Here is a 26,152-nt window from a genome sequence, read left to right on the forward strand (position 1 = left end):
GGCCTGATGGCCCATGTATCTTCCCCCCCGCTGTTCTTCCTGCCAGTACTCCCTCAGGCCGGTGCGGCCTTGGAAGTGTGATAGCCGCACCAGACTTCCTGGGATCCGTCTGATGTTTTGTATTATGCCAAGCTTGTAACTTCCCATAACAATAAGTGTGAACCCCAGTGCCCCAGTGCCCTGGAGTCAATATATTCTGTAAACCCGTATAGCCCCTCACTTGCAACTTTCTACCTGTGCCTGTCTCATCTCCTGAAGGCTTCAATAAATCTATTGTTTCTGTATCAACGTCTGAGCAACTGATTTGGAGAAGCAAACTCAGAGAGGGGGATCTCTCACATTAAGTTGCAAGTCCTTGCCTCTCGGACTGCAGCTGTACCGCTTTGGACAGAATGTCAGCCGACGAGGACACCACCCCTAACCCCGATGCCCCCAAGGAACCGGACGAGCCGGAGAAGCCGGACCCGAAGGAGGAGGGAGCCAAGCCAAAGAAACCGAAGGGTCGCGCCCCCGACCAAGATCGGGACGAACGTCCCCGGGGGCTTACTTATTGGCTGGACTCTCCCAAGGGCTGGTCGCTCTCGCGGACTGCGGCGAAGGATCGCCGGTTGGCCTTCCCCAGCACGGGACTCGAAGGGGACCCGGCCCGCAAAGAGGCCCTCATGGAGGAAGAACGAAAGCAGTGGCAGGAAGACCGCCGGGCTATGCAGGAGCAGATGGAGATCATGCAACGCGTAATGGGTGAGATGGCCACGACCCTAGATGCGCTGAAGTTGCAACCTCCAGCCGGTGCTCCCCCAGACGGGGCGCCGGTAGTTCCGCCCGCAACCCCTGCCCCCCCGGCCCGTCGGGACCTGAAAGTCACGTATGACGGGTCGGGAGACCAGTTGACCTTTTTTATGGTCCAAGTAGACATTTTTATGCGGGAACAAGGCCGAACCTTCGTTTCTGAGGAGTCCCGGGTGCAGTACGTGGCTTCCTTACTGCAAGGGGAGGCGGCTGCCTGGATGGTGTTGCAGTATGAACTCCGCTCGCCGGTGCTGCGAACCCTGGACGAGTTCATGGTAGCACTCCGAAACCGTTTTGAGGACCCGACTCTGGGTGAGCGGGCTAAAGCCTCCCTGATGCAACTGCGCCAAGGGACTAAGTCGGTGGCGCAGTATGCAAGTGAGTTCCAGTCACTGGCTAGCCGAATTCTGGACTGGAGTGAAGCTACCTTGGTACAATGTTTCAGGGAGGGTCTCAACCCAGACCTCCAACATTGGGCCTTCATGCAAGGGAACCCCCCGGATGTGGAAGGTTGGGTTCGCCATGCTGCTGACATCGAGAATCGCAAACAACTCCTGAACTTGTCCAAGCAACGGCTTGGGCGAGACCCCAGGCCCCGAGGTGACCGTGGCCGGGAACTCCGGCAAGGGGGTGGCGGGGGTCTCTCGGCCGCGGAACGCCGCAAGCGGTTCGAGGCCGGCGTCTGCCTGATCTGCGGGGGAAAGGGTCACTTTGCATCGCAATGCCCCTCTCGCTCAGGCCGTCCGACCCCCCCCCGCCAAACCCAGGCCGAGCCGACGAAACCGGCCGCCGACAGCCAGCCTCGCCGCAGAAGTGGACCACTGAGCCGGCGCTCCGGCGCACCCTCCGCTCTCCACGCGCGCCCCCAGGATGGGGCATCCGACTCTACGGTCCCATCGGGGTCCCGGATTACAAATACCGTCTTTGATTCGGACGGCTCCCCGGAAGCCACCACCCCGTCCCCCTCTTCCAGCGAGGAGGAAGAGTGGGAACAGCCGGCAAAAAACGCCGTCGGTCTGCTGTAGAGGGGGCTCCGCAGCAGACCGTCCCTATCGTTGTGCAAGGAGCTCCACCGATGGTAAGCGCCCAAGAGGACAATGTATTTGTGCGTGTTCATCTGTCCCTACCCAAAGGGGGTCCCCCGTTAGAGGTCCCCGCGTTGGTCGACTCGGGGTGTGCCCGCACCATGATAAATGAGGAAACTGCCAAGAAGTTGGGTGTCCGGCGCAAGCGGCTTCCGGGACCCCTCCGTTTTTCCCAAATGGACGGGAGTGACTTTAAACGGGGCCCTGTGACCCACAGAACTGCAGCCGTGATTATGTCCGTGGGGGAACATTGGGAACGGTTGTATTTCACCATCGCCCCTATTGTAACCCCTGTGGTGTTAGGGATGAACTGGTTAAGGGGACACAATCCCTCCATTGATTGGGTTAAACGGGTGCTTTCCTTCCCCGAAAACCCCTGTGGGTTGCATGACAAGGAACGGGTACTCAGAACTCCAGCCGCCGCACTGGTAGGGTCCCCCGCCCCAGTCTCTCCTCAATTACCCTCTGAGTACTCGCAGTTTACTGATGTTTTCGATGTTAGAGAGTGCGACGAACTGCCTCCCCACAGAGAAACGGACTGTGCCATCGAGATTGTAGGGGAAGGCAAACTGTCTAAGGGAAAGGTTTACCCCATGAGCCCTAGTGAAAAGACTGTATTGCGAGACTATCTGGATGTCAATCTGGCGAGGGGTTTCATACGCCCCTCCAAGGCTCCTTATTCAGCCCCAGCTTTCTTTGTAAAGAAAAAGACGGGAGATTTAAGACTGTGTATTGACTTTCGCAGACTGAACGCAGTCACCCAGTCTAATGCTTACCCCCTCCCTCTTATTCCTGACCTTCTAGCACAATTAAAGGAGGGCCGAATCTTCACCAAACTGGACTTGGTAGAAGCCTACCACCGCATTCGCATCAAAGAAGGAGACGAACCCAAAACGGCCTTTTCCAGTTGTTTTGGGATGTTTGAGTACCTGGTCATGCCGTTCGGACTTTCGGGGGCTCCGAGTGTCTTTATGCAATTAATTAATGAAGTTTTGCATGATTTACTGTTTCGGGGGGTGGTGGTATTTCTCGATGACATTCTTATTTACTCTGAGACCATGGAAGAACATGTGCGCCTAGTGCGAGAAGTGCTCCAGCGGCTGCGGGAGCACAAACTGTATGCTAAGGTGTCCAAGTGTGAATTCCACCAACCTTCTATTACATTTCTGGGGTATGTGATTTCCCACCAAGGGTTGGAAATGGACCCCGCCAAGGTCCAGGCGGTGCGGGACTGGGAAACCCCCACTACCCGCCGCCAACTTCAACAGTTTTTGGGGTTTGCCAACTTTTACCGGAATTTCATTCCCAACTTTGCCCAAGTTGCGCTTCCCCTCACTGCCCTGTTGCGTACCAAGGACAGGGGGGCTAGCGCCGCACTCCCCTCAGCCCGTCTGCAATGGTCTCCCCAGTGCCAGCAAGCTTTTGAACGTTTCAAGCTACTTTTTTCATCCGAACCCGTTTTGGCTCACCCGGATTGCACCAAGCCCTTCGTGGTGCAGGTGGATGCCTCGGATGTAGCCATGGGCGGGGCCCTATTGCAGAGGGATGAGGGGGGACGGTTGAGGCCATGCGCCTACTTCTCCAAGAAGTTTTCCCAGTCCGAAATCAACTGGGCCATTTGGGAGAAGGAGGCAGCAGCGGTCAAACATGCCCTTACCATATGGAGACACTTCTTGGAGGGGGCCGAGCTGCCGTTCGAAGTGTGCACTGATCACAAGAATCTTGAGGCTCTCAAGGGAGCTAGAAAACTCAATGCCAAACAAATTCGGTGGGCCCAATTTTTTGCAAAATTCCGGTTCACCCTCAAACATGTCCCTGGCAAAGAAAATGCCCTAGCTGATGCTTTGTCACGACTTCCCCAGTATCGCAACGATTTCGATCGCCCCGTCGACTCCCTGTTCACTCCCGAACAGCGAGGGGAAGTCCCTGGCTTGGCCGTCACCACCCGATCCCAAGCCCGCCAACCGGAGACCCCCCCTACGCTCAAAGGTATCCCGGAAGCGTTCCAACAGCGACTCCGGGACGCCTCCTTACAGGAGGAGGAGCACCATCTCCTCCCCACTGGCTTGGAACGAACCAACACTTGGTGGGTGCAAGGGGGGAAACTATATGTCCCATCTTCCCTTCGCAAAGAAGTATTGGGACTTGTACATGGGGCCAGGCTAGCGGGTCATTTTGGTTTCATAAAAACGCTTCACCTGGTTCGAAGGCAATTCTGGTGGCCCGGTATGAGATCTGATGTAGAGTTGTATGTGCGCAGCTGCCCCACCTGCGCCACAGCCAAGAAACGGATGGGAAAACCCCCGGGGCTTCTCAAACCGCTTGAGAACCCCTCCCGTCCCTGGGAAGTCATCGCCATGGATTTTATCACCGACCTACCTCCAAGTCGGGGGAAAACGGTTCTCTGGGTTATCACAGACCTCTTTTCCAAACAGGTTCATTTCGTTCCATGTGCAGGTCTTCCTTCAGCCCAGGGTTTAGCTAAACTGTTCATCACGCACGTCCTCAGGCTACACTCGATCCCGAGGAAGGTCCTCTCCGACCGGGGGGTCCAGTTTGTTGCCAAATTCTGGCGGGCTTTCCTAAAGTTAATGGGAGTGGAGGAACAGGGCCTTTCTTCCGCCTATCACCCCCAAACGGATGGTCAAACGGAACGAGTAAATGCGGTAGTAGAATGTTATTTGCGTTGCTATGTAAATTTCCACCAGGACGACTGGGTCGACCTGCTGCCATTTGCCGAATATGCGTACAACAATGCGCCTCATTCCTCTACCGGCTTTAGTCCCTTCCAAGTTATATACGGGACGGATTTTGGCCCTTTCGGTTCTGCCCCCGTCTCGCCAGAGCTCCAGTCTACCCCTGATCTTCAGGAGTGGATTCAGGTGGTTAAATCCACCTGGCCATGGTTGCTCAAAAATCTGGAAAGGGCAAAAAGCAAGTACAAGGAACAAGCAGACAAACACCGGTCTCCGGGATGGGAACTCAAGGTGGGGGAGCAAGTCTATCTGTCCACCAAAAACCTCCGCTCTCTTCGCCCCTGCAAAAAACTGAGCGACCGTTATGTAGGACCTTTCCCCATTACCAGAGTAATCAACGAGGTTACCGTGGAACTGAGTCTCCCTAAGACTCTCAAGGGAGTTCATCCAGTCTTCCATATAAGCCTCCTCAAACCTTATGTAGCAGCTCCCCAGTTCCACCCCCCTCCCGCTCATGAGATTCCTACCGTAGTAGGAGGGGATACCCATTTGGAAATATCCAAGGTTTTAGATTCCAAATGGAAGAAAGGGAAACTGTTTTACTTTGTTCGCTGGAAAAACCTTGGCTCCGCTCATGACGAATGGGTGGCCGCACCCCACATGGCAGCTCCTCGCTTGGTCCGAGAATTCCACCTCGCTTATCCCGATAAGCCTCGTCCTCTCGGAGGGGGGCCTTAAGGGGGGCAGAATGTGAGGGTCTCTGTCTTTGTGTCTCTGCTTTCCATCACCTGCGGTGTTATCAGTGAACTCGTAAAAGCAGTTCACACCTTCTGGTCTCAGGCGCCAGGCCTGATGGCCCATGTATCTTCCCCCCCGCTGTTCTTCCTGCCAGTACTCCCTCAGGCCGGTGCGGCCTTGGAAGTGTGATAGCCGCACCAGACTTCCTGGGATCCGTCTGATGTTTTGTATTATGCCAAGCTTGTAACTTCCCATAACAATAAGTGTGAACCCCAGTGCCCCAGTGCCCTGGAGTCAATATATTCTGTAAACCCGTATAGCCCCTCACTTGCAACTTTCTACCTGTGCCTGTCTCATCTCCTGAAGGCTTCAATAAATCTATTGTTTCTGTATCAACGTCTGAGCAACTGATTTGGAGAAGCAAACTCAGAGAGGGGGATCTCTCACACAAACGGGCCAGCTTCTGAGCTGAGGGAAGTCACAGGACTAAGTGCACTTGGGACTAAGTGCAAGGGACTAAGTGCACTTGTTTAGAAAACAGGTCTGTGACCACCCAAAATACTGTTTTTCCTCGGCTGGGAGGAAGATCCGTAATGAAATCCATGGCAATGACTTCCCAGGGAGCCAAAGGTGTTTCTAACAGCTTCAAAAGGCCAGGTGGCTTCCCCATCACCCTTTTGGCTGTGGCACAGTTAGGGCAACTGCGAATGTAGGAGTCCAAATCCATTCTCATTCCTGGCCACCAAAACTGTCTGTGTAAAAGGTGCAGGGTTTTTACAAAACCAAAATGCCCTGCTACCTTGGACCCATGGCCCCGCTCCATTACCTCCCGCCTAAGTTACGCAGGAACGTAAAGTTTATTATCTCTGAACCAACCAACCCCCCCCCCCCCCCGCTGAATCATCCTGTCAGGGAGGCTTTTGGCAGCGTCCTCTGCTTGGCAGGATTGAATTAAAGCCATCTTGAAAGTGCCTGGGAATCCTTCCAAGGGGGGAGCTTCCCGAGCTTGAGAATGGGTGAGAACAGCTAAACCGTGGGACGGTCTATCTTACTTTGATATTGGGGAAATCTAGAAAGCACATCTGCCAACTGATTCTGCTTGCCAGGTACATGTTTCAACACAAAATGGAACATGGAGAAGAATTCAGCCCAATACACCTGTTTGGCTGTAAGTTTATATGTCCCTTTTAATGCCTCCAAGTTTTTATGGTCAGTCCAAACCTCAAAAGGGACTTCAACCCCTTCAAGAAAATGCCTCCAGGCAGTGAGAGCATTTTTGACAGCGGCTGCCTCCTTTTCCCAAATGGGCCAGTTCAGTTCTGATTGTGAAAACGTCTTAGAGAAGTAAGCACAGGGTTGGAGTTGTCCTGTTTCCCCCATCTGGAGTAGCCCCCCCCCCCATGGCTACATCGGAGGCATCCACCTGAACCACAAAAGGTTTTTCACAGTCTGGGTGTTTAAGGATGGGTTCTGACGTAAACAGTTTTTTCAGAGTGTCAAAAGCTCTTTGACACTCTGGCGTCCAATCCAACCGGGAGGAAAGTAGAGTTGCTGAAGGTCCCTTCCCCTTCATTTTCAAAAGGTCCGTTATAGACAGTGCCATCTGCTCGAAGTTGGGGAGAAAACCCCTATAAAAATTAGTGAAACTGATGAACTGTTGTAACTGTTTGCATATGGCTGGCGGTTCCCAGTCCAGCACTGCCTTGACCTTTCCCGGATCCATGGCTAGCCCCTTGTGGGAGATGACATATCCCAGAAAAGTCAATGATTTCTGATGGAACTCACATTTGGAAACCTTAGCAAACCGTTGATTGTCCTGGAGGCATTTTAACACTTCTTTGACTAGCTCTACGTGCTCTTCATATGTTTTAGAGTAAATCAAAATGTCATCCAGGTACACTACGACCCCTTTGAACAATAGGTCATGTAATACCTCATTAATCATTTGCATGAAGACACTAGGAGCCCCACTTAATCCGAACGGCATAACCAGATATACAAACATTTCAAAGCAGCTGGAGAAGGAGGTTTTCCATTCGTCTCCCTCCCTTATGCGTACACGGTAATAAGCTTCAACCAAATCCAGTTTGGTAAAGATGTGCCCTTCTTTCAGCTGGCTGAGCAGATCTGGAATCAACGGAAGGGGGTAGGCATTAGTTTGGGTGACAGCATTCAGCCGGCGGAAATCAATACACAGACGCAGGTCCCCTGTTTTCTTTCGCACGAAGAAGGAGGGAGCCGAGCAAGGCACCGATGAGGGGTGGATAAACTCACGGGCCAAATTTTGGTCCAAAAAGTCCCGCAACACCAACTTCTCCTTGGGACTCATGTGGTAAGTTTTGCCCTTTGGCAGATTGCCCTCCCCCACCAGTTCAATAGCACAGTCTGTCTTTTGGTGGGGAGGCAAGACATCACACTCTTTTATATCAAACACATCTGCGAGCTGGGCATACTCTGCAGGTAGTTGGGGGGGGGGCAAGGGATCCCATTCCCGTGTTGCCAGAGCAGCAAATTTCCGATCGGCCACCTCCCTCTGGTGTTTGTTGCATTGTGGCTAGTCGAAAGCAATAGTCCGGGCTGCCCAGTCTATGGTGGGACTATGTCCTTCCAACCAATTTGCCCCTAGAACCACCTGGTACCTGATGCCCGGAACTATAGTAAGGTGAAGCTGCTCCCAATGTCTCCCAACTCCTAACATAACTCGGCTCGTACACTGGGTAACACCCCCCCCCAAAGTAACTGCCATCAATTTGCTCAAAGTGGATGGCTTGTGGCAAGTCCACTGCTTTCACTTTTAAAGCCTTGAAAGTCTCTTCACTAATCAAAGTTCATGCACACCCAGAGTCAATCAAAGCCTGCACCGACAACTGAGGTCCCCCCTTGAGGTTTTGTAATATCACATCCACAAATATAGTCTCTCCCAGATCGCTTACCATCACTGGCAGAGCTTCCTGCTCATTACACGAAGAGGTCTGCTGTGGAGCCCCCACTACAGCAGACCTGGTACATTTTTTAGCGGCCGACTCCAAGCTTCCTCTCCCTCTGAGGCAGACGAGCTGTCTGGGCTTGGACCCTGCACATTTGTAATCCGTGACCCCGGTGGGTCAAGTGGAGGGGTGCGTTGTCCCTCTTGAGCAGTCGGTGCAAGGTTGAGAGCGGTGGTACCTCGTTTCTCGGGAGCCGTGCTCTTCCGACGCTCTTTGCCTCCAGAATGCGCTGCATCTCCTCTTGCCAGGTGTGGAGCGGCTGGGGAACTCTCAGGATGAGAGGGGCACAAAGCAGCGAAATGCCCCATCCCGAAATGGCACCCTTTATGCAGGTTTTATGGATCTTAAGGGAGCTTTTGATACCATCCTGAGGGAGAGGCTATGGTTGAAACTATCACATTCTACTATGGATAGGAGGTTACTATGGCTTATTCAGCAATTTCATACTGACCTCACAGCTCAGGTTCGCTGTGGCAACCAAGGAGAACTAACCGAGCCTTTTGAACTGGCCAAGGGAGTTAGACAAGGTTGCCTCCTTGCTCCTCTCTTGTTTAATCTATACCTGAATGATATGGCAACCAATTTCTCAGAGTCTTGCCACCCCCCAAAGCTTGCAAGCCATTCCACCCTGATTCTACTCTATGCTGACGATGCAGTTCTCCTGTCCCGCACAAGAATTGGTTTGAAAAGATCTTTGCAAACTTTTTCTGAGTACTGCTCTAGGGAAGGTCTTAAAATAAACCATCATAAATCTAAGATCATGATCTTCACTAAGAGGAGAAAAATGCCTCTTTTTCGCTGGGTATTAGATGGCTTTGAGGTTGACCAAGTCAAGGAGTTTGTTTACCTTGGCATTCTGTTTTCCCATAACCTAAATTGGAATGCCCATCAAAAAGCAGTGTCCAACAAAATTAAACCTGGGGTTGGTGCTATTGTTAATTTTTTTCACACCAAAGGTGGCAAATATATTCCAGGGGCTATTCAGGTTTTTAACCTGAAAATTACCCCAATTATACTCTTTGGTGTTGCCATCTGGATAACAGTCATCAATGAATCTATAGATCGTCCACTGCTTCAGTTCTTACGAAAACTCCTAAATGCCCCTCGATGTGTTGCTGGTGTTACTCTTCGTTCCGAGTTTGGCCAAATGTCACTTAAAGCTAGGGCGTGGTTGGCCGCCTTTAAACTCCACCTTAAACTGTGCTTTAGCACTGAGGGGTTCCTAGCTTCTCTGAAGCATGACCTCATGGCAAAAAATCTTAGATGAGAAACTGGTGTTGCTGGGCTTCTCGCAGGATATGTTATCAGATCTTGGGAAAACTGAAGCTTTTGCCAAAATTAAAAAGCGCATTAAAGAGCTCGATTATAACAGCACTACTTTTCGTGCTCGTCGCGTCTGTTCATCCCAGTTCTTCGGAATACCCCCTCCACATGGTCTGCCTGCCTATACATATTATCTGACAACTCCTCGTCTCTGTAGAGCTTTTTGCTTGGCTAGATTGAATGCTAACCCTTCTATGGTAATGCAGGGCAGAATTCTGAATATACCATACTCAGACAGGATCTGCCCTTGCTCCTCTGGCTCTATTGACACATTAGCCCATGCCCTTTTGGAATGCCGCTTTTATGAGGAACTTCGATCGCACTATATTTCCCCCCTTTTAATATACAAATCCAATGCCTTTGTGACTGACATAATGCCTTTTTTACTAAGCGACAGGGACCCCAAGGCTACATTGTCAGCGGCAAGATTTGTTTCAGTCCTTATATCCCTCCAACACTAGATATATGCTGCTCAAGATCAATTGATCAAGGAGCTTCTAAGGGATAAAAGGAAAGGAAAGGAAAAAGGAAAGGAAAGGAAAGGAAATGCCCCATCCCGCCACAAACCAGGCATGCCCCGCTCTGAAAACGTCTCGCCCTCTCCGGTGCTTTCGGGGGTGCTGTCGCCTTCCCCGGTGGTCGGGAGCCCGTACTTGAGTCTAGGCGCTGCAGCCGTGGCCCCGTATCTCGGGCTTTGCGTTGTTTAGACAAGTTCAGCAACTGCTGGCGGTTCTCAACCTCTACCGCTAACAAAATCCATCCCTCCAAATCAGGAGGGTCACCTTGCATGAATGCCCAGTGGAGTATTTCCAAATTCAGCCCTTCCCGGAAATACTGCACCCGGGTAGCCTCGCTCCAATCCACCACTTTGCTAGCAAGCATCTGAAATTCTCCCGCATACTGCATCACTGACCTGGCTTCCTGGCGGAGTTGAAGAAGAGTCGTCTTGGCTCGCTCACTCTGGAATGGGTCCTCAAAACGCCGCCTAAGCGCCACCATAAAGTCATCAAGGGAGCACAGTGCACGGGAACAAAGATCAAACTGCTGGACTATCCAGCTCGCCGCTTCTCCTAGAAGCGAAGCTACATATCACACCCGACTCTCCTCCGAAATGAAAGTAGCCCTCTGTTCTCTCATAAAGCTGTCCACTTACAACTGTAACATAGACGCTTGAGTAAAGTTCCTGTTTTTTTGGAACGTGATTGTGATGCTCTTTGGTGTCTGTAGCTTTGTGATTCTGATGATGCCCCTTGTAGATTGGGGGTGTGGCTTTACAGGGGTCCGGTTATCGCCCTGTTTCGACCCTTTAGGTCTTCCTCAGCATGAACCACTACAATATATATCGCAATATTAAAATCTTACAATATTGCTATGTATTATAACATAGTCATTCAAAGTCTTATAGGCAAATTGGCATTAATTAAAGGAAAAACATTCTATTCATTAATCCTTATCTTAGTCTTTTTTAAAGAAGGATACACATATTACTGTTATAAATTAACACAAATCCATAATAGTCTATGAATTATAAATTGTCAAAGAGATCTACTTACACGCTAGCTGTTAATAACCTGCTCTCGCGTTGGCCGTTGGCAGGTAAGGCTGCTAATGACTTTCGGTATGCAAGGTACAGGTTAAAAGTGTTCTAGGCAGGGAAAGCATAACAGTGAAATTATAGTCAATCCCAGGGAGAGAAGCCATAACATCATACATTTGAGATAATCTGAGGAACTGAAACTGTACACAGGAATAATGAGCATGAGAATCAGACCTTGAGAAGCAGCCCGACTCTGGCCTTGAACGGAAGCCAGCCCCTGGCCTGCATATGTCTTGAGCCTGTATTCCAGTAGGTAGCAAAGGACCTGACATTCTGCCCTCCTAAGCCCCCCCCCCCGTTACTCGTAGTCAGTTGAGGTTTATCACGATAGGCCTCGTGGAATTGGCAAATCAACCTGGGGGCTCAACTGAATCAACTCAATTGGGGAATCAACCGAATCAACTCGGCTACCCACTCATCATGACTTGGGCTCAAATGTTTCAGCGCACCAAGTAGTAGAGCACTCCCCTGCGAATGCGAGCATCTAATATTTTTGACACATCGAAATGTTGTTCCCCCTCCACCAACACCGGGTCCTCCAGTGGCGATTCGGGATGCCATTCTGGAGCAGGGACATGTTTCTTTAAGAGACTGACATGAAACACTGGATGGATCCCTCTCAGGGACTTTGGCAGACTGAGTTCTACTGTGACTTCATTTATACGTCGAGAGACTGGGAAAGGTCCTACAAATTTTTCACTCAGCTTCTTACACGGCGTAAGGAGCGCAGATTCTTTGTGGACAGGTATACTTGGTCCCCCACCTGAATGTTCCATTCTGGGGAACAGTGTTTGTCTGCTTGTGTTTTATATTGGCTTTTGGCCCGTTCAAGATCCTTTTGCAACCAGGGCCAGGTGTTTCATATCACATCTACCTAGTCCGCCACCTCAGGGAAGCCCCCCTCCCCGGAGAAATCCATGTTACCAAAAGGCCCAAAGTCCTTGCCATAGACCACTTGGAACAGGGTGAAACCTGTGGACTGATGAACTGCATTATTGTAGGCATATTCTGCAAAAGGCAGGTAATCTACCCAATCGTCTTGGTGGTAATTTACATAGCAACGTAAATAGCATTCTAACACAGAATTGACATGTTCAGTTTGTCCATCGGTTTGGGGGTGGTACGCACTAGATAGTCCTTGTTCCACCCCCACCAGCTTAAGGAACTCTTTCCAAAACATAGCCACAAATTGACTACCGCGGTCCGAAATCACCTTGTGCAGAAACGAGTGATATTTGAAGACATGTGACACAAAAAGTTTAGCCAATTTCTGCGCTGAAGGCAGACCCGTACAAGGAACTAAGTGTACTTGTTTGGAAAACAGATCCGTGACCACCCAAAGTACTGACTTCCCCCGGCTGGGGGGAAGATCGGTAATGAAGTCCATGGCAATAACCTCCCAAGGCCCCGAAGGCGTTAATAAAGGCTTTAAAAGTCCAGGTGGTCTTCCCATCACCCATTTCGCTGTGGCGCATGTGGGACAGCTGCGAATAAAAGAGTCCAGGTCCGTTCTTATCCCCAGCCACCAAAACTGCCGGCGAAGCAAATGCAGAGTTTTGACAAAACCAAAGTGCCCCGCTACTTTGGAACCATGGCCCCGATCCATCACCTCCCTCGGCAGAGTTGCAGGAACATACAGTTTATTGTCTTTAAACAGAGCCCCCCCCTTTAGAGTTAACTTATCTGGGAGAGTATTTGCGGTGCCCTCTGCTTGATAGGCTTGGATTAAGGCCACTGTCAGGCCTTTGCTTCCTTTGAAGTTGGGAGTTTGGCATCTACAGGCCAGAGGCTGGCTTCCTGTCAAGGCCAGGCTCTGGCTGCTTTGAAAGGATCCGGCAGCCCCTCCAGGGGCAACACTGCTTGTGCAACTTTGGGGAAAACCGGCAATCCCTCACGGTTGAGGCCAGTTGGCTGATCCATGGGAGGAGGCTCTTTAGCCAAGTCCGGTGCCCCATTCACGTTAAGGGACTGCTGCACTTGCAAGCGAGTCTGCACGGCCAAACTAGGCACAATCCCCCTCTGTTCTGGGGTAAAGAGAGAGTCAGTTGGGCGCTCCACCTTACACTGGTATTGGGGGAGTCAGGATAGAGCATCAGCCAGGAGAGTCTGCTTGCCAGGAACATGTTTTAACACAAAACGGAACTTCGAGAAGAATTCAGCCCAATGCACTTGTTTGGCTGTAAGCTTATGTGTCCCTTTCAAAGCCTCCAAGTTTTTGTGATCTGTCCACACCTTGAAAGGAATTTCTGCCCCTCTAGGAAATGTCTCCACACTGTTAAGGCATGCTTGACTGCAGCCGCTTCCTTTTCCCAAACGGGCCAATTCAGTTCCGACTGAGAAAACCTTTTAGAGAAATACACACAAGGTTGAAGTTGCCCTGCATCTCCCATTTGTAGCACAGCCCCTCCCATTGCTACATCTGAAGCGTCAACCTGAACAACAAAAGGTTTTTTGCTATCAGGATGCTTGAGCACAGGCTCAGAGGTCAACAATTTTTTCAGAGTCTCAAAGGTTCATTGGCAGTCTGGCATCCAGGCCAATCAAGAAGAAGGCAGGGTCGCCAAACTCCCCTTCCCTTTCATTTCTAATAGGTCGGTTATGGGCAATGCAATCTGTGCAAAATTGTTGAGAAAACCCCGGTAAAAATTTGCAAAATCGATGAACTGTTGTAGTTGTTTGCGAGTAGTGGGTGGCTCCCATTCCACAACTCACACTTTCTCAGGGTCCATTGCTAAACCTTTATGGGAGATCACATATCCCAAGAAAGTCAGTTTATTTTGGTGAAACTCACACTTGGATACTTTAGCAAATAGTTGATTGTCATGGAGGCACTGCAAGACCTCCTTAACCAGTTTTACATGCTCTTCATACGTCTTGGAGTAAATCAAAATGTCATCAAGATACACCATCACCCCTTTAAACAATAAGTCATGTAACACCTCAATAATCATTTGCATGAAGACACTAGGGGCACCAGAGAGCCCAAAGGGCATCACCAGAGACTCAAACATCCCAAAGCAACTGGGATGTCAGCGTCAGCCCCTCATCTCCTTCTTGGATTCGAACATGGTAATAAGCTTCGACCAAATCCAGTTTTGTAAATATGTGTCCTTCCTTCAGCTGGCTGAGTAGATCTGGAATCAATGGAATGGGGTAGGCATTAGTCTGGGTGACCGCGTTGAGTCTGAGGAAGTCTATGCACAACTGCAGGTCCCCCATCTTCTTTCACATGAAAAAGGCGGGAGCCGAACATGGAGTAGTGGAGGGTCGAATAAACCCACGGGCTAAATTCTTGTCTAGAAATTCCCGCAGTACCGCCTTCTCTTTTGGACTCATGGGGTAAATCTTCCCCTTCGGTAGTTTGCCTTCCCCCACCAGTTCAATAGCACAGTCTGTCTTACGATGGGGGGGTAGTACATCACACTCCCTTTCATCGGAAACATCGGCGAAGGCGGCGTATTCCTTTGGCAATTGGGGAGTACTGGGACTCCTAATCCCTACTCACATGGCATTAGTTTTGATAGCTACCTCCTTAAGGTGACGGTCGCACTGTGGCTGGGCGAAGGTAATAGTTCTGGCTGCCCAATCGATGGTGGGGTTGTGCCCTTGCAGCCAATTTGCTCCTAGTACAACTGGATACCTGATACCTGGAGCAATGGTAAAATGAATTTGTTCCCAGTGCGACCCCACCCCCATGGCCACTCGGCCCGTATGGCGGTCAACGTGTCCTCCCCGAAACTCACTGCCATCCATCTGTGCAAAGTGGATGGCTTGGGGCAAGCGCACGGCTTTCACTTTTAAAGCCTTGAAAGTCTCTTCACTGATCAAGGTTCGTGAGCACCCCGAGTCTATTAAAGCCTCCACTTTCATTTGGGGGCCCCCTTTATAACTCTGTAATACAACGTCCAGAAATACAGTCTCCCCCATTTCGCTCACCATCTGTGGAGCTCTCGGCTTCTCGGCTGAAACAGTCTGCTGCGGAGCTCTGATTACAGCAGACCCGGTTCGTTTTTTGCTTGTTGACTCCAAGCTCCCTCCTCTTCAGAAGCTGACTAGTTGTCCGGGCTCGACCCAGTCTCATTTGTAATCTGCGATCCCGTAGGATCGAGTGATGTTGTAAGCTGACCCTTTTGGGCAGTCGGAGCAAGGTTGAGGGCAGTGGGTCCCTGCTTACCACCCATTGCACTCTTCCGACGATCCTTGCCTCCAGCCCGTACCGCCTCCTCGGTCACCGGGCGAGGCAAGGCTGGCGGCCGCTCCGATCGGGACGGACAAGTGGCCGCGAAATGTCCCAGTCTGCTACAAACGAGGCAGGCTCCCCTCTCCCGCAGTCGGAGCGGCGGGCTTCCCTGACGGCCAGTAGCCCCCTCTCTGGGCTGCTTGCTCCGGCCATGGGCTGAGTCTCGCGCCTTGCGCTGTCTGGCCAAGTTGAGCAACTGCCGGCGGTTCTCCACTTCAACTGCCAGTAAAATCCATCCCTCCAAATCGGGAGGGTCTCCTTGCATGAAGGCCCAGAACAATATCTCAGAGTTTAATCCTTCACCCAAGTATTGCACTCGCGTGGCTTCACTCCAGTCTATGATTTTGCTGGCTAGCAGCTGGAAATCATTTGCATATTGCATGACTGGTTTAGTCCCCTGGCGCAACTGCAGAATAGCCATCTTGGCCCGCTCACTCTGGAAAGGATCCTCAAAGCGCCGTCTCAGCACGACCATAAAGTCATCCAGGGTCCGGAGGGCACGGGAGCGGAGATCAAACTGTTGCACCACCCAAGCCGTCGCTTCTCCTTCCAGTAGCGAGGCCACATACCGCACCCAACTTGCTTCGGTAGTGAAAGTAGCCCCTTGCTCCCTCATGAAACCGTCCACTTGGAGCAAAAAGTAGGGAAGTCTATCCCCACAGCTGTCAAAAGAGATGCGCAGCTAGGGCTGTTGAATTTTTAAAAATTCGGTATCGTTCGGATTTGGCTGAATTCGGCCCATTTAGATTCAGGATATGCCGAAGTCCGAAGTCCCCTGCTTCGAGTCCGTGCAATTCGGCAGGAATTCAAAGTTCGGGGGAAAAATTCGGCCGAATAAAGCCATTAAAAACACAACCGCGCCTTTCCGCGGCTCTGGGGGGGCATTTTTGGGGGTAGAGGTCCCAAACTTTCAGCGGAGCTTCAAAGGACGTTTCTTGAAAGACCCCCCAAGTTTTGTAAAGATTGGGTCGGGGGGGCTGAGATATGGGCCCCGAAAGGGGTCCCCCCACCCTTAATATGCATGTCTGAGCAGAGCTTGCTGCCCACACACAAAGCTCCCAGCTGAGAAGTTTGCATAGCATTGCAACAGGACTGCAAAACAACACAACCTTGTAAGCAACACCTTTGCAACTGTGCAAAGCAACACCTGACACCTGGGAGTTTGCAAACCATGGAAAGGGACAGACAGATGTCGATCTGCTACTAAGACGCCAAGAGACTAAATACATCCACCTCTTTAACACGTTATATCCTCATGGGCATAATACAGCACCTGATATGACCTGTTACCTTTAATAGAGATAATTTCAGCAGTTATGTTTGACTTGGCACTATCAATTGACACACCATAGCTTTAAGGGAAATTTCCACAGATGCATGCAATCAGTAAGTAAGCTTTATCCACGGGAAGTGCTAATGGTTCAGGGAGGACTTTGTCCCCCGGCCAACATGAGAGCAGGTTATTAACAGCTAGCGTGTAAGTAGATCTCTTTGACAATTTATAATTCATAGACTATTATGGATTTGTGTTAATTTATCAGTAATATGTGTATCCTTCTTTAAAAAAGACTAAGATAAGGATTAATGAATAGAATGTTTTTCCTTTAATTAATGCCAATTTGCCTATAAGACTTTGAATGACTATGTTATAATACATAGCAATATTGTAAGATTTTAATATTGCGATATATATTGTAGTGGTTCATGCTGAGGAAGACCTAAAGGGTCGAAACAGGGCGATAACCGGACCCCTGTAAAGCCACACACCCAATCTACAAGGGGCATCATCGGAACCACAAAGCTACAGACGCCAAAGAGCATCACGATCACGTGATACCTTCCAAAAAAACAGGAACTTTACTCAAGTGTCTATGTTACAGTTGTAACTGAATTTGTAGCCTTTGTTGGAAATTGTTGTTTCATTATTATATGATATGACTATGAATATCATGACAACCTTCAACTTGATTTGAATTATAAGCATTGATTTTGCATAGAACAATTGTTGTGATTTGCTTGGGTTATAACTGCTGGTCTTGTTCCATAACATCATACAGCAGGCTAACTTTGGTTTACCAATCCTTTGCATTTTGGCAGTTTCCATACTGTCCCCTGCCACAATACACACCCTGTTTTGTGAGACCCAGACTGGATTTAGCTGTTTGAAGAATAACCATTTTCCATTCAAAAAGCTGGGAAGATGCAAGGCCATTCAGCTCCTCCCCCCCCTCGCCACCTCCGTTACCACCAGCTGACAATTTTTATAGGCATCACTTGCAAGCCAGGAACCGCTGGCCCTCAGATATTTCCATTTAACTCCAGCTGCTGGTAATCAGGAGAAACCTGAGTCATGAAGTGAATTTGACAGCATCTTTGCACAACCACAGGTAATGGGAGAAGAAATCAATAGCCAATTAAAACTGATATGCGGTACTTGATCTTTCTGGCTTGATGAGAAGGGTCATTAATGGAGGAGCTGCCTTTCAACACTCACAATTCATATTCTTCTGTCAGGCCTATTGCTGGCTTTATTTTAGCACTACTTGCTGACTCTTATGTGCATTATTTAAAATATACAGGCCCGGAATAAGCTTTGGCATAATTAATCTCATCCTTTAGCAGAGAGCAAGGGTTATGTTGAGCTTGAAGTCTGCTCCAGGCTCCTCGCCTGTGTGTTCCTATTGGAAAGTGGTCTAAAGCCACCCAGTCACAGACTTGGCTTTACTCCTGAACTCCCATTGGACAATGGACTACTACCAGCCAATTGCGGACTTGAGGGGCGTGGCTCTGGGTGGTTGGGTGAGCATATAAGCCAGGGTGTTGTGAGGTTTCAGTCAGAGTTCCACAGTTAACATTGAAATCACTTCTAGTTGTTAATAAAGCAGTTGTGTTGGAACTCCGTCTCCGGTCTCATGCATCGCCCACGTGTATATAATACTTTACATATTTGATGGGGGGATAGGCAGAGAAGGAGAAAAATGACTCACACACACAAGAGCAGCATTTCACTTCTGCACAAGTTTGGTGTGGGGAGGAAATAACCTAATCCCAGCACCTCTGTGTGTATTCTGAAATCTGAAGGTCCAGTTTGGATCGCAAAACAGGTTTAAAGATTCACACTAAGGTTCTGAGGCTCACCACTGGATATGCAAAAACAAAAAGGGGACAAGAAGAAAATAATCATGCAGGTCACCGTGATTTTATAGCCCCTTTGTTCTGAGTGGAATTGCTCTGTTGAGTTCAGAGGGCATGTGCAGTGGCTAATATTTGTACCCCAGCATTCTGAATAGAGGTAGTTGCTAGCCAAATGTGATTATTTAAAGTTTCATGGTGTCAAGGGATGACTCTCTGGGGAAATAATGAGGGGAAAGGAGTCCAAAGACTTGGTGAAAAGCAGTATCAACTTGTTACAGTTCCTGAAGACTCCCATAGGGTCATGGTTTACAGATGATTGAATCATTCTACCTTTTGAGTCAACTGGAGAATGGAAAGCGAGAAGCTGATAGGTGAATAACTATCAAGGAAGGGTCAACAGAGACAGAAAGAAAGAGATAGCAAAGAGACTTCTAAGAATCTTGAGTTTTTTATGGCTAATAGATGAATGGGGTTAATCGTTATTAATCGTTACCACCCGAGATTTATCACTGAGGATTGTAATTGTCACTGATTGTCAAGGCTGGACATATTCCTGTCCCTTGAATTCCTGATACATCTAAGGAAGAGAAAGTAACTGTTTTAGAGACTGGAAATGGAAACACCTCTTACATTGATCGTCTTTTATGTTGATCCACAAAGAACAGCTAGATGTGGAATATTACCTTTGTGTAGGTATATCATTAAATGTGTGATTGTACTTTATGTGTAGGTGTATCCTTTAATGTGTAATTGTATTTTATGTTAAAGTATTTATACAATTCTGAGCAACTGGTTGCTCTTTATTAAATGATCACAATTATATTTATAGTGGAATATTTTGTTAGGTTTGGTGAAAATAAAATATTCCCAATTAACTTAGATAACATCTGATCAATATACCTTTTAAGTAGAGAAACTGTACAATTAATTGTATGATATGGGTTCACTCATATAATCAGCACTCATAAAACTGTTATGTAAACATAAAAGAAATGCCTGAAATCAGGAAAATCATTGAAGGGAGAAAACCTTCATCCATTCTCCCCAAACTCTAGTTTTTAGAGTCTGGAATTAAAGAGCAATTATATCTTCCTGTTGTTTCCTGGGCCTCATATGCAAATAAGAAGCATTGGATATTTTCTCCCAAAGGTAAGGAAAGAACATCAGCTCTCCAGAGCCACTTTAACCAATCTGAGCATATGTGCGTAGGATCACTAAGCTTTTGGACTGGGCATGTTAGCCAACTGTCCCAGGGGTCCTGTTCTTCAAATATATGTTGTTACAGGTTAATAGCTGTAATAAGTGGCAACAGGCCACTGATTGTGCCCAAATTAGAAATAGTTAATATAATAAATGAGGGGTATCTGGATATCAAAACATTGAAAATGGGTAAATGGGGATTGGACAGATTCATAGAGGATAGGTCCATCAGTGGCTACTAGCCATAGTGAAAAATTGTATTTGGGTCCAGACATCTGAATACAATAACCAAAAATCTCATGTTAGTTCTTTATTTTTGAATCATTTGCTTGCTTAGTAAAATGCACAGAAAGTGTTGCCCTGTCCTTTCCCAATGGTTCCTCCTATGTATTTTTCTGTGAATTATACCTGAGTGTGTGCCCTCAAGTCGCAACTGACCTATGACTACCCCAGCAAGGATCTTTTCAAGGCAAGTGAGAAGCAGAGGTGGTTTGCCATTGTCTTCCTCTGCAGAAGGTCTTCCTTGGTGGTGACCCATCCAAATACCAACCCTGCTTAGCTTGCAAGATCTGATGAGATCAGACCTGGATAGCCCAGGTTGGCCCGATCTCATCAGATCTTAGAAGCTAAGCAGAGTCAATCCTGTTTAGTATTTGTATGGGAGACCACCAAAGAATACCAGGGTCACTATGCAGAGACAGGCATTGGCAAGCCACCTCTGAACATTTCTTGCTTTGAAAACCCTATGGGGTTGCCATAAGTCAGCTGTGACTTGAGGGCAAAACAAATATGATGCTGCCTAGCAGAATAAGTATTTTTGGGTTAAATGGGTCTCTCTGTCACAAGATAGCTTCATATATACTTAGGTTAGACATACTTGAGAACAAAACTGAAAATGAGAACGGGCCCTGAGTATTAATGTAAGTACTTGATTTCCTAAAAAGAGCTTCTGCGGCTACCGTAGGAATACCCGTGTCTGCTTAATACCAACAAGCTCAGATTTATTTTGATGAAATCCTAGAGCTTCTTGCAAATTGCTGTTAAACTGGTAGGCTCCTTGGCTCACTCTTCATATTTTACAATCAGAAATGCATCGGCATTATTTGCCTCTCCACACCCACTCCTCTGCTTTGGTTCCTTTTTAATTTTACAGCTTCCTGAGCTCAGTACTGAGAAATCAATAAGTAATTTAGATCCCGGCTACCGCAAAGGAAAACAAAGTTTCTAGTAAATTTCTAGTAAATATTTTGAAGCTCGATTTAACTAGGAAAACAGGTACTTAGTTGATGCACTGGGCCATCCATCTGCATCACATTATTAATTGCATGGGATCATACACACTTATGATTTAGAAGAAAAATAAACAGATTTTTAAAAGCCATCCTTTGGAATTAGCTTGCTCATTAATATCTGTGATGAGCTTGAGGGCTGAAAATAAATTGAACTGTCCACATCTGACTCTTGATCTGCTGGAGTAGCTTCTTGCTGTCAGAGCTAAAGAGGGGTGCAACCAGAGATGAGGCCTTGTATTTGATGGTGCCCTGCTTATAGAACTCCCTCCTCAGAGATTGCTCCTCAAGTGGAGGGGAATTCCAGGGAGAAAGACAGGGTGCTGAGTTGATGAGATTGATAGCTGTCAGGTATTGGGTGATTGTGATATTGAGCAGCTATCAGTAACTAGAGGGGGTGAGGGAGAAGGAGGAGGATCTGGGTCATGGGATTAGCCTGGCCCCAGGCTATCCCAGGGAAGGAATGCAGGGAGTGACAGGGGAATGCGATTGTCCTCATGCTTGGGTTGTCAAGTAGAACTTGATAGGACAGCCGCATTGATGGTTATGCAAAACGTCCCAATGTGCTGTCCATTGTCTGGATGAGCAGTTCTTCGGAGGGTGAGCTCAGGGTGGGGTAGCAGGTGAGTCCAGAGGTCAGTGTTGTCCTCTTGCTGTGCAACCACATCCAAGATGGATTCCAGTTTACTTCCTTGTCAGGGTCCATATTGCTGCTTGCCATGTATGCAAAGTCCTGCTGGCTCCATACAGCTTGGTCCGGGGTAGTGCCTGGTTTGCTTCCATGCTTGGTCAGGCTGTGGTGTAGGCTCCCTGCATAGTCCCTTAGCTCTATGCATTAGTCCAGGTATGGCAGGAAAGCCCAGATATGGGAGGATAGGGTCACAGGAGAAGAGATGAGTTGTTCTTTTACTTGGGGAGTGCCTAAGGCCTAACTACGCTAACCAACCCTGACTAACCTGAAAACTACCAGTAGCACAAAAACACACACCAAATACTACTTATTTTAAATTATAAACAAAGTGAACATACAAAGTCTCAACTAGGGTTGCCAGTCTCCAGGTGATACAAGCTAAAAAAAACAGCACAGGCTCTGTATAGAGAAATACAATGATGTATTCAAAAGGTATGTAAACACACCGAATTTTTTTTTCCTATTAAACTGTACACACGGCACAATAACAGTGAAATAAGCAGGTCATAGAACTAAATATAAACATAAAAACCATCTATTAACGTCTGTACACAAAAAGAACGGGAGACCACAATGAAAAAGTCAACTCCAACAATCAGGTAAGTTGGTCATGCGCAGTAGAGATATGAAGATGAATCCAATGAATGGAGTAACAGTAGGCATGCACAGTAAAGATGTAGAAGGTAATTCCAAGGTCTGGAAAATTCATCCAAAAAAATAGCTGTATTGATGTTATGATAGTATATGCCGTAGTAAGGATCACAAGAACGCGATTTCTAGATAATATCACGTTTTGCTTGAGTGCTTCTTCAGCCACTAATCATTCAATATCATACAGACAGTGCTGTCTTCTGAATGACCGACAGGTTCAAGTGGTAATCATGATCTCTATCATAACATCAATATGGCTATTTTTTTGGATGAATGATAGGCTGATTCCAGCTTATACGTCCTTTTTTGTATTGCGCATGACCATTTTTTGCCAGACATTGGAATTACCTTCTACATCTTTACTGCGCATGTCTACTGTTACTCCATTAATTGGATTCATCTTCATATCTCTACTGCTCATGACCAACTTACCTGATTGTCGGAGTTGACTTTTCATTGCGGTCTCCCGTTCTTTTTGTGTACAGCCATTAATAGATAGTTTTCATGTTTATATTTAGTTCTACGAACTACTTGTTTCACTCTTATTGTGCCGTGTGTACAGTTTAGTAGGGAAAAAAATTTCTGTGTGTTTACATACCTTTTGAATACATCATTGTATTTCTTTATACAGAGCCTGTGCTGTTTTTCTTAGCTTGTATGCTCTTAGTTATACAGCACTATTGTTTGTAGTTTTGAAAGCCTCCAGGTGATGGCTGGAGATCTCCTGCTATTACAACAGATCTCCAGCCAATAGAGATCAGTTTACCTGGAGAAAATGGCCGCTTTAGCAGTTGGACTCTATGGCATTGAAGTCCCTCTCCAAACCCCACCCCAAAAAACTCCTGCTGGTGGTGAAGTGGGAGCTGGCAACCCTACCCTCAACTCCAAAGAAAATGGGTCATTATGAGCAAAATATATTTGATTTCAGGATCCTTATTTGTGAGTATTGCAGCATCAGTGCTGGAAAGCATTATACAGACATTAAGAGTGCAATCCTAATGGGGGGGGGGTCTTACCCTGGGGACAGCACAGCTTGAGCGCCTCTTCCAAGAAAACCATAGAACTCTGCATAGAGTTCCATGGGGCTATACCTGCCTTTTTGCAGGCGTAACTCGGCTTCTGCAAAAAGGGGTGTTCCCAGGCCAAAAGGGCTTTGGGAACTGACTAACATCAGTTCTGCCCCTGGGACCGCCCCCTTTGATGAGCCTCTGCACCAGGAAAATGCTGCTGATGAGGCTGAACCAGTGCCCAAGGCTCGCACTGCCACACAGCTCCCCAAAGCTGTCATAAGTGCCCAGTGCTGCTGGTGGTGCCATTTTAGCTGGCGCAAGTGGCTCTAATGCCAGCACTGGGGTCACATCAGCACTGGGGTCATGCTCCAAACCCCTCCCCTCACCCCCACCCATTAGGATTGGGCTATAAGTATTATTAAGCTTGGTTCATGTTAGTTGATGACCAGATCAGTTCTTTAATCTAGTATTTGCATTTGTTTGTTTGTTTGTTTGTTTGTTTGTTTGTTTGTTTGTTTGTTTGTTTGTTTGGAGTATCCATGTGCCACCTCTTCAGAGAAACTGCTCAAGGCTGCTCTTGACACAGAATAGTAAAAATAATAAATCAACATAATGTCAGACCAACAAAGCCCATCTACAAATCAAGGAATTCCCATATATTTGGGGGACATACCATTGCTTGTTTTAGCTCATTCATGGCTCCCATATGTATCTAAGAAACTGTATTTCAAACAACTTTGTGTATTGGATAGATAATAAAATTGTATATAGTTGCTGTCCTAAAGAGAAAGAAGTTAAGTATAGATATTAAGTAACTGCTTTTTTAAAAAAAAAAATTAAATTATGCAAAGCTCAATTTTTATTTAAAATGTTGATTCAGAATTTGAAATTTGACTGAGTTTCAGTGCCTATCTTGATTGTTTTTGTCAGATAAGCAAATATCAAATGCCGTAACATGAGGTTCACTGACAGTTATAACTGTGAAATGATCTGAGCATTAGTTGCATTTGGAGAATCCACCAGCCTTATTTTCAGTAACACTGATCCTGGTATAAGACTAGGAGACCTTTGATCTTCCTACCCTGAGGTTGTATCGCCAGAAAAGACTAGACCTGCAGAGGGTTCAACACATGTGTCAAGTGAAATTGTTTTGTTCATCTTGCTGCACCATACTCGCTTATTGATCACTGAATAAAACTGAAATATATGTAAGCCTTTATTCTAAGCTTCAGATCCCATTTTAAAACCATTATTTATTTATTCAACTTAGTACCCCGTACTCCCCTGCCAAGACCGAGCTCAGAGCAACTTACAAGAATATAAATATTCCATTAAATCAATAAAACCATTAAAACAACATTTAAAATAGCCCTATAAAAATAATCTATAACCATATTCTAGTTTACCTAAGATGCCTCTAGAGTGTAAAACATAAAACTACAACTAGGCGAGCAGATGGAATAAATCCCAGATTGATATATGGATACAGCAGTGGGGGTTAGGGAGGCCAGCAATATAGATCAACTATAGCAGTAAACTCACAAGTCCAAAGCAGAAAATCTAACACACACACCCCATATTGCCAGCAGCAGGCACCGGCAGCAGGCTTTGTGGAGGAAGGAAGACCTTAAAAGTGAGACCACAGTAATGAAGCCTGTATTACAGCACAACCCCAAATATGAGCCAATATACCTGTGAATATCAGACGAGCAGGAGAAATGATGGGGGAAATCTTTTTGCTTTACTGGAGAGCTCCTAGTGTGCCTTGCTGACTACTGTAGAATGCTGAACTCAGGTCTGTTCCAGTGAGGTGATTCCCATGCTGTGAAGGCTCCACTTTGCGATCTTATTTGGTATAAAGGCAGGTATAAAATATAAAGCTCTCTGTCCTTTCCACATCTCAGTGTGAAACAAATGAGAAAGGTATGCATGCTATGAAGTTGAGTGATAGGTGCGTAGCTTGCTATAACTTTCTTTCTCTCTCGCTTTCCTACCCAACCATTCCCTTACCCTATAGGTCTGATCATCCATGAAGGGCCCTCAGTTTACCGGATTTTTAAACGATGGCAAGCAGTCAATCAACAGTGGAAAGTGCTGAATTATGACAAAACAAAGGACCTGGAGGATCAAAAAATGGGGACCAGGACCAACCAACGAACTTCCTCTCAGAATAACCATTCATCCTCCACTGATAGTGCAGCTAGCAACTCTGCTGCAGCCGACAGCGCGGCCCGGGCAGCTAGTCACCCCACGGGCACCTTGTCTGACCACCACTGTGCTTATACCATCTTGCATATACTCAGCCATCTGAGGCCTCATGAACAGAGAAGTCACTCAAACTCAAACAGAGAGCTTGTGATGAGAGTCACCACAGTCTGAGATAAGGAATTCAGGAGGCCTTAACACAACACAGACTGGCAGAGGAATGCAAGAGTTGGGGGGCATGGTATGCCTTCCCCACTCCCTGGCCCTCTGCAGCTGCACAAGGGGCACAAGAGGCCGTTGGCCAGCCGAGGATGGTGGAGGCAGAGCCACACACACATGCTGACAAAAGGAGAAGGTTTTACGGTCACTAAAAATTACAACAAACAAGTGCAATACAGACTAAACAAACTGAAGTGGGGCGGAGGCTTGAGGGGGGCATTGGGGCATTCAGCTGGTCTTATGACAAGAAAAGGGTAACACTTTAAACAAACACACGCACATTGAAAAAAGGTAGGT

General features: G+C 47.5%; 1 protein-coding gene across 1 annotated transcript in view; it reads left to right on the forward strand.

Moving 5' to 3' along the window:
• MARCHF4 (membrane associated ring-CH-type finger 4) overlaps window positions 1–25,828 on the forward strand; it is a 111,715-nt gene extending 85,887 nt beyond the window's left edge. The window contains exon 4 of the mRNA XM_056861537.1: window positions 25,449–25,828. Within this exon, the coding sequence (XP_056717515.1) occupies window positions 25,449–25,810 (362 nt within the window). The 3' untranslated portion in view covers window positions 25,811–25,828. The remainder of the gene's footprint in view (window positions 1–25,448) is intronic.
• The last annotated feature ends 324 nt before the right edge of the window (window positions 25,829–26,152 follow it).

The sequence above is a fragment of the Euleptes europaea genome, chromosome 15 (genome assembly GCF_029931775.1).
Source record: "Euleptes europaea isolate rEulEur1 chromosome 15, rEulEur1.hap1, whole genome shotgun sequence".
In the NCBI taxonomy this organism is placed as follows: Eukaryota; Metazoa; Chordata; class Lepidosauria; order Squamata; family Sphaerodactylidae; genus Euleptes; species Euleptes europaea.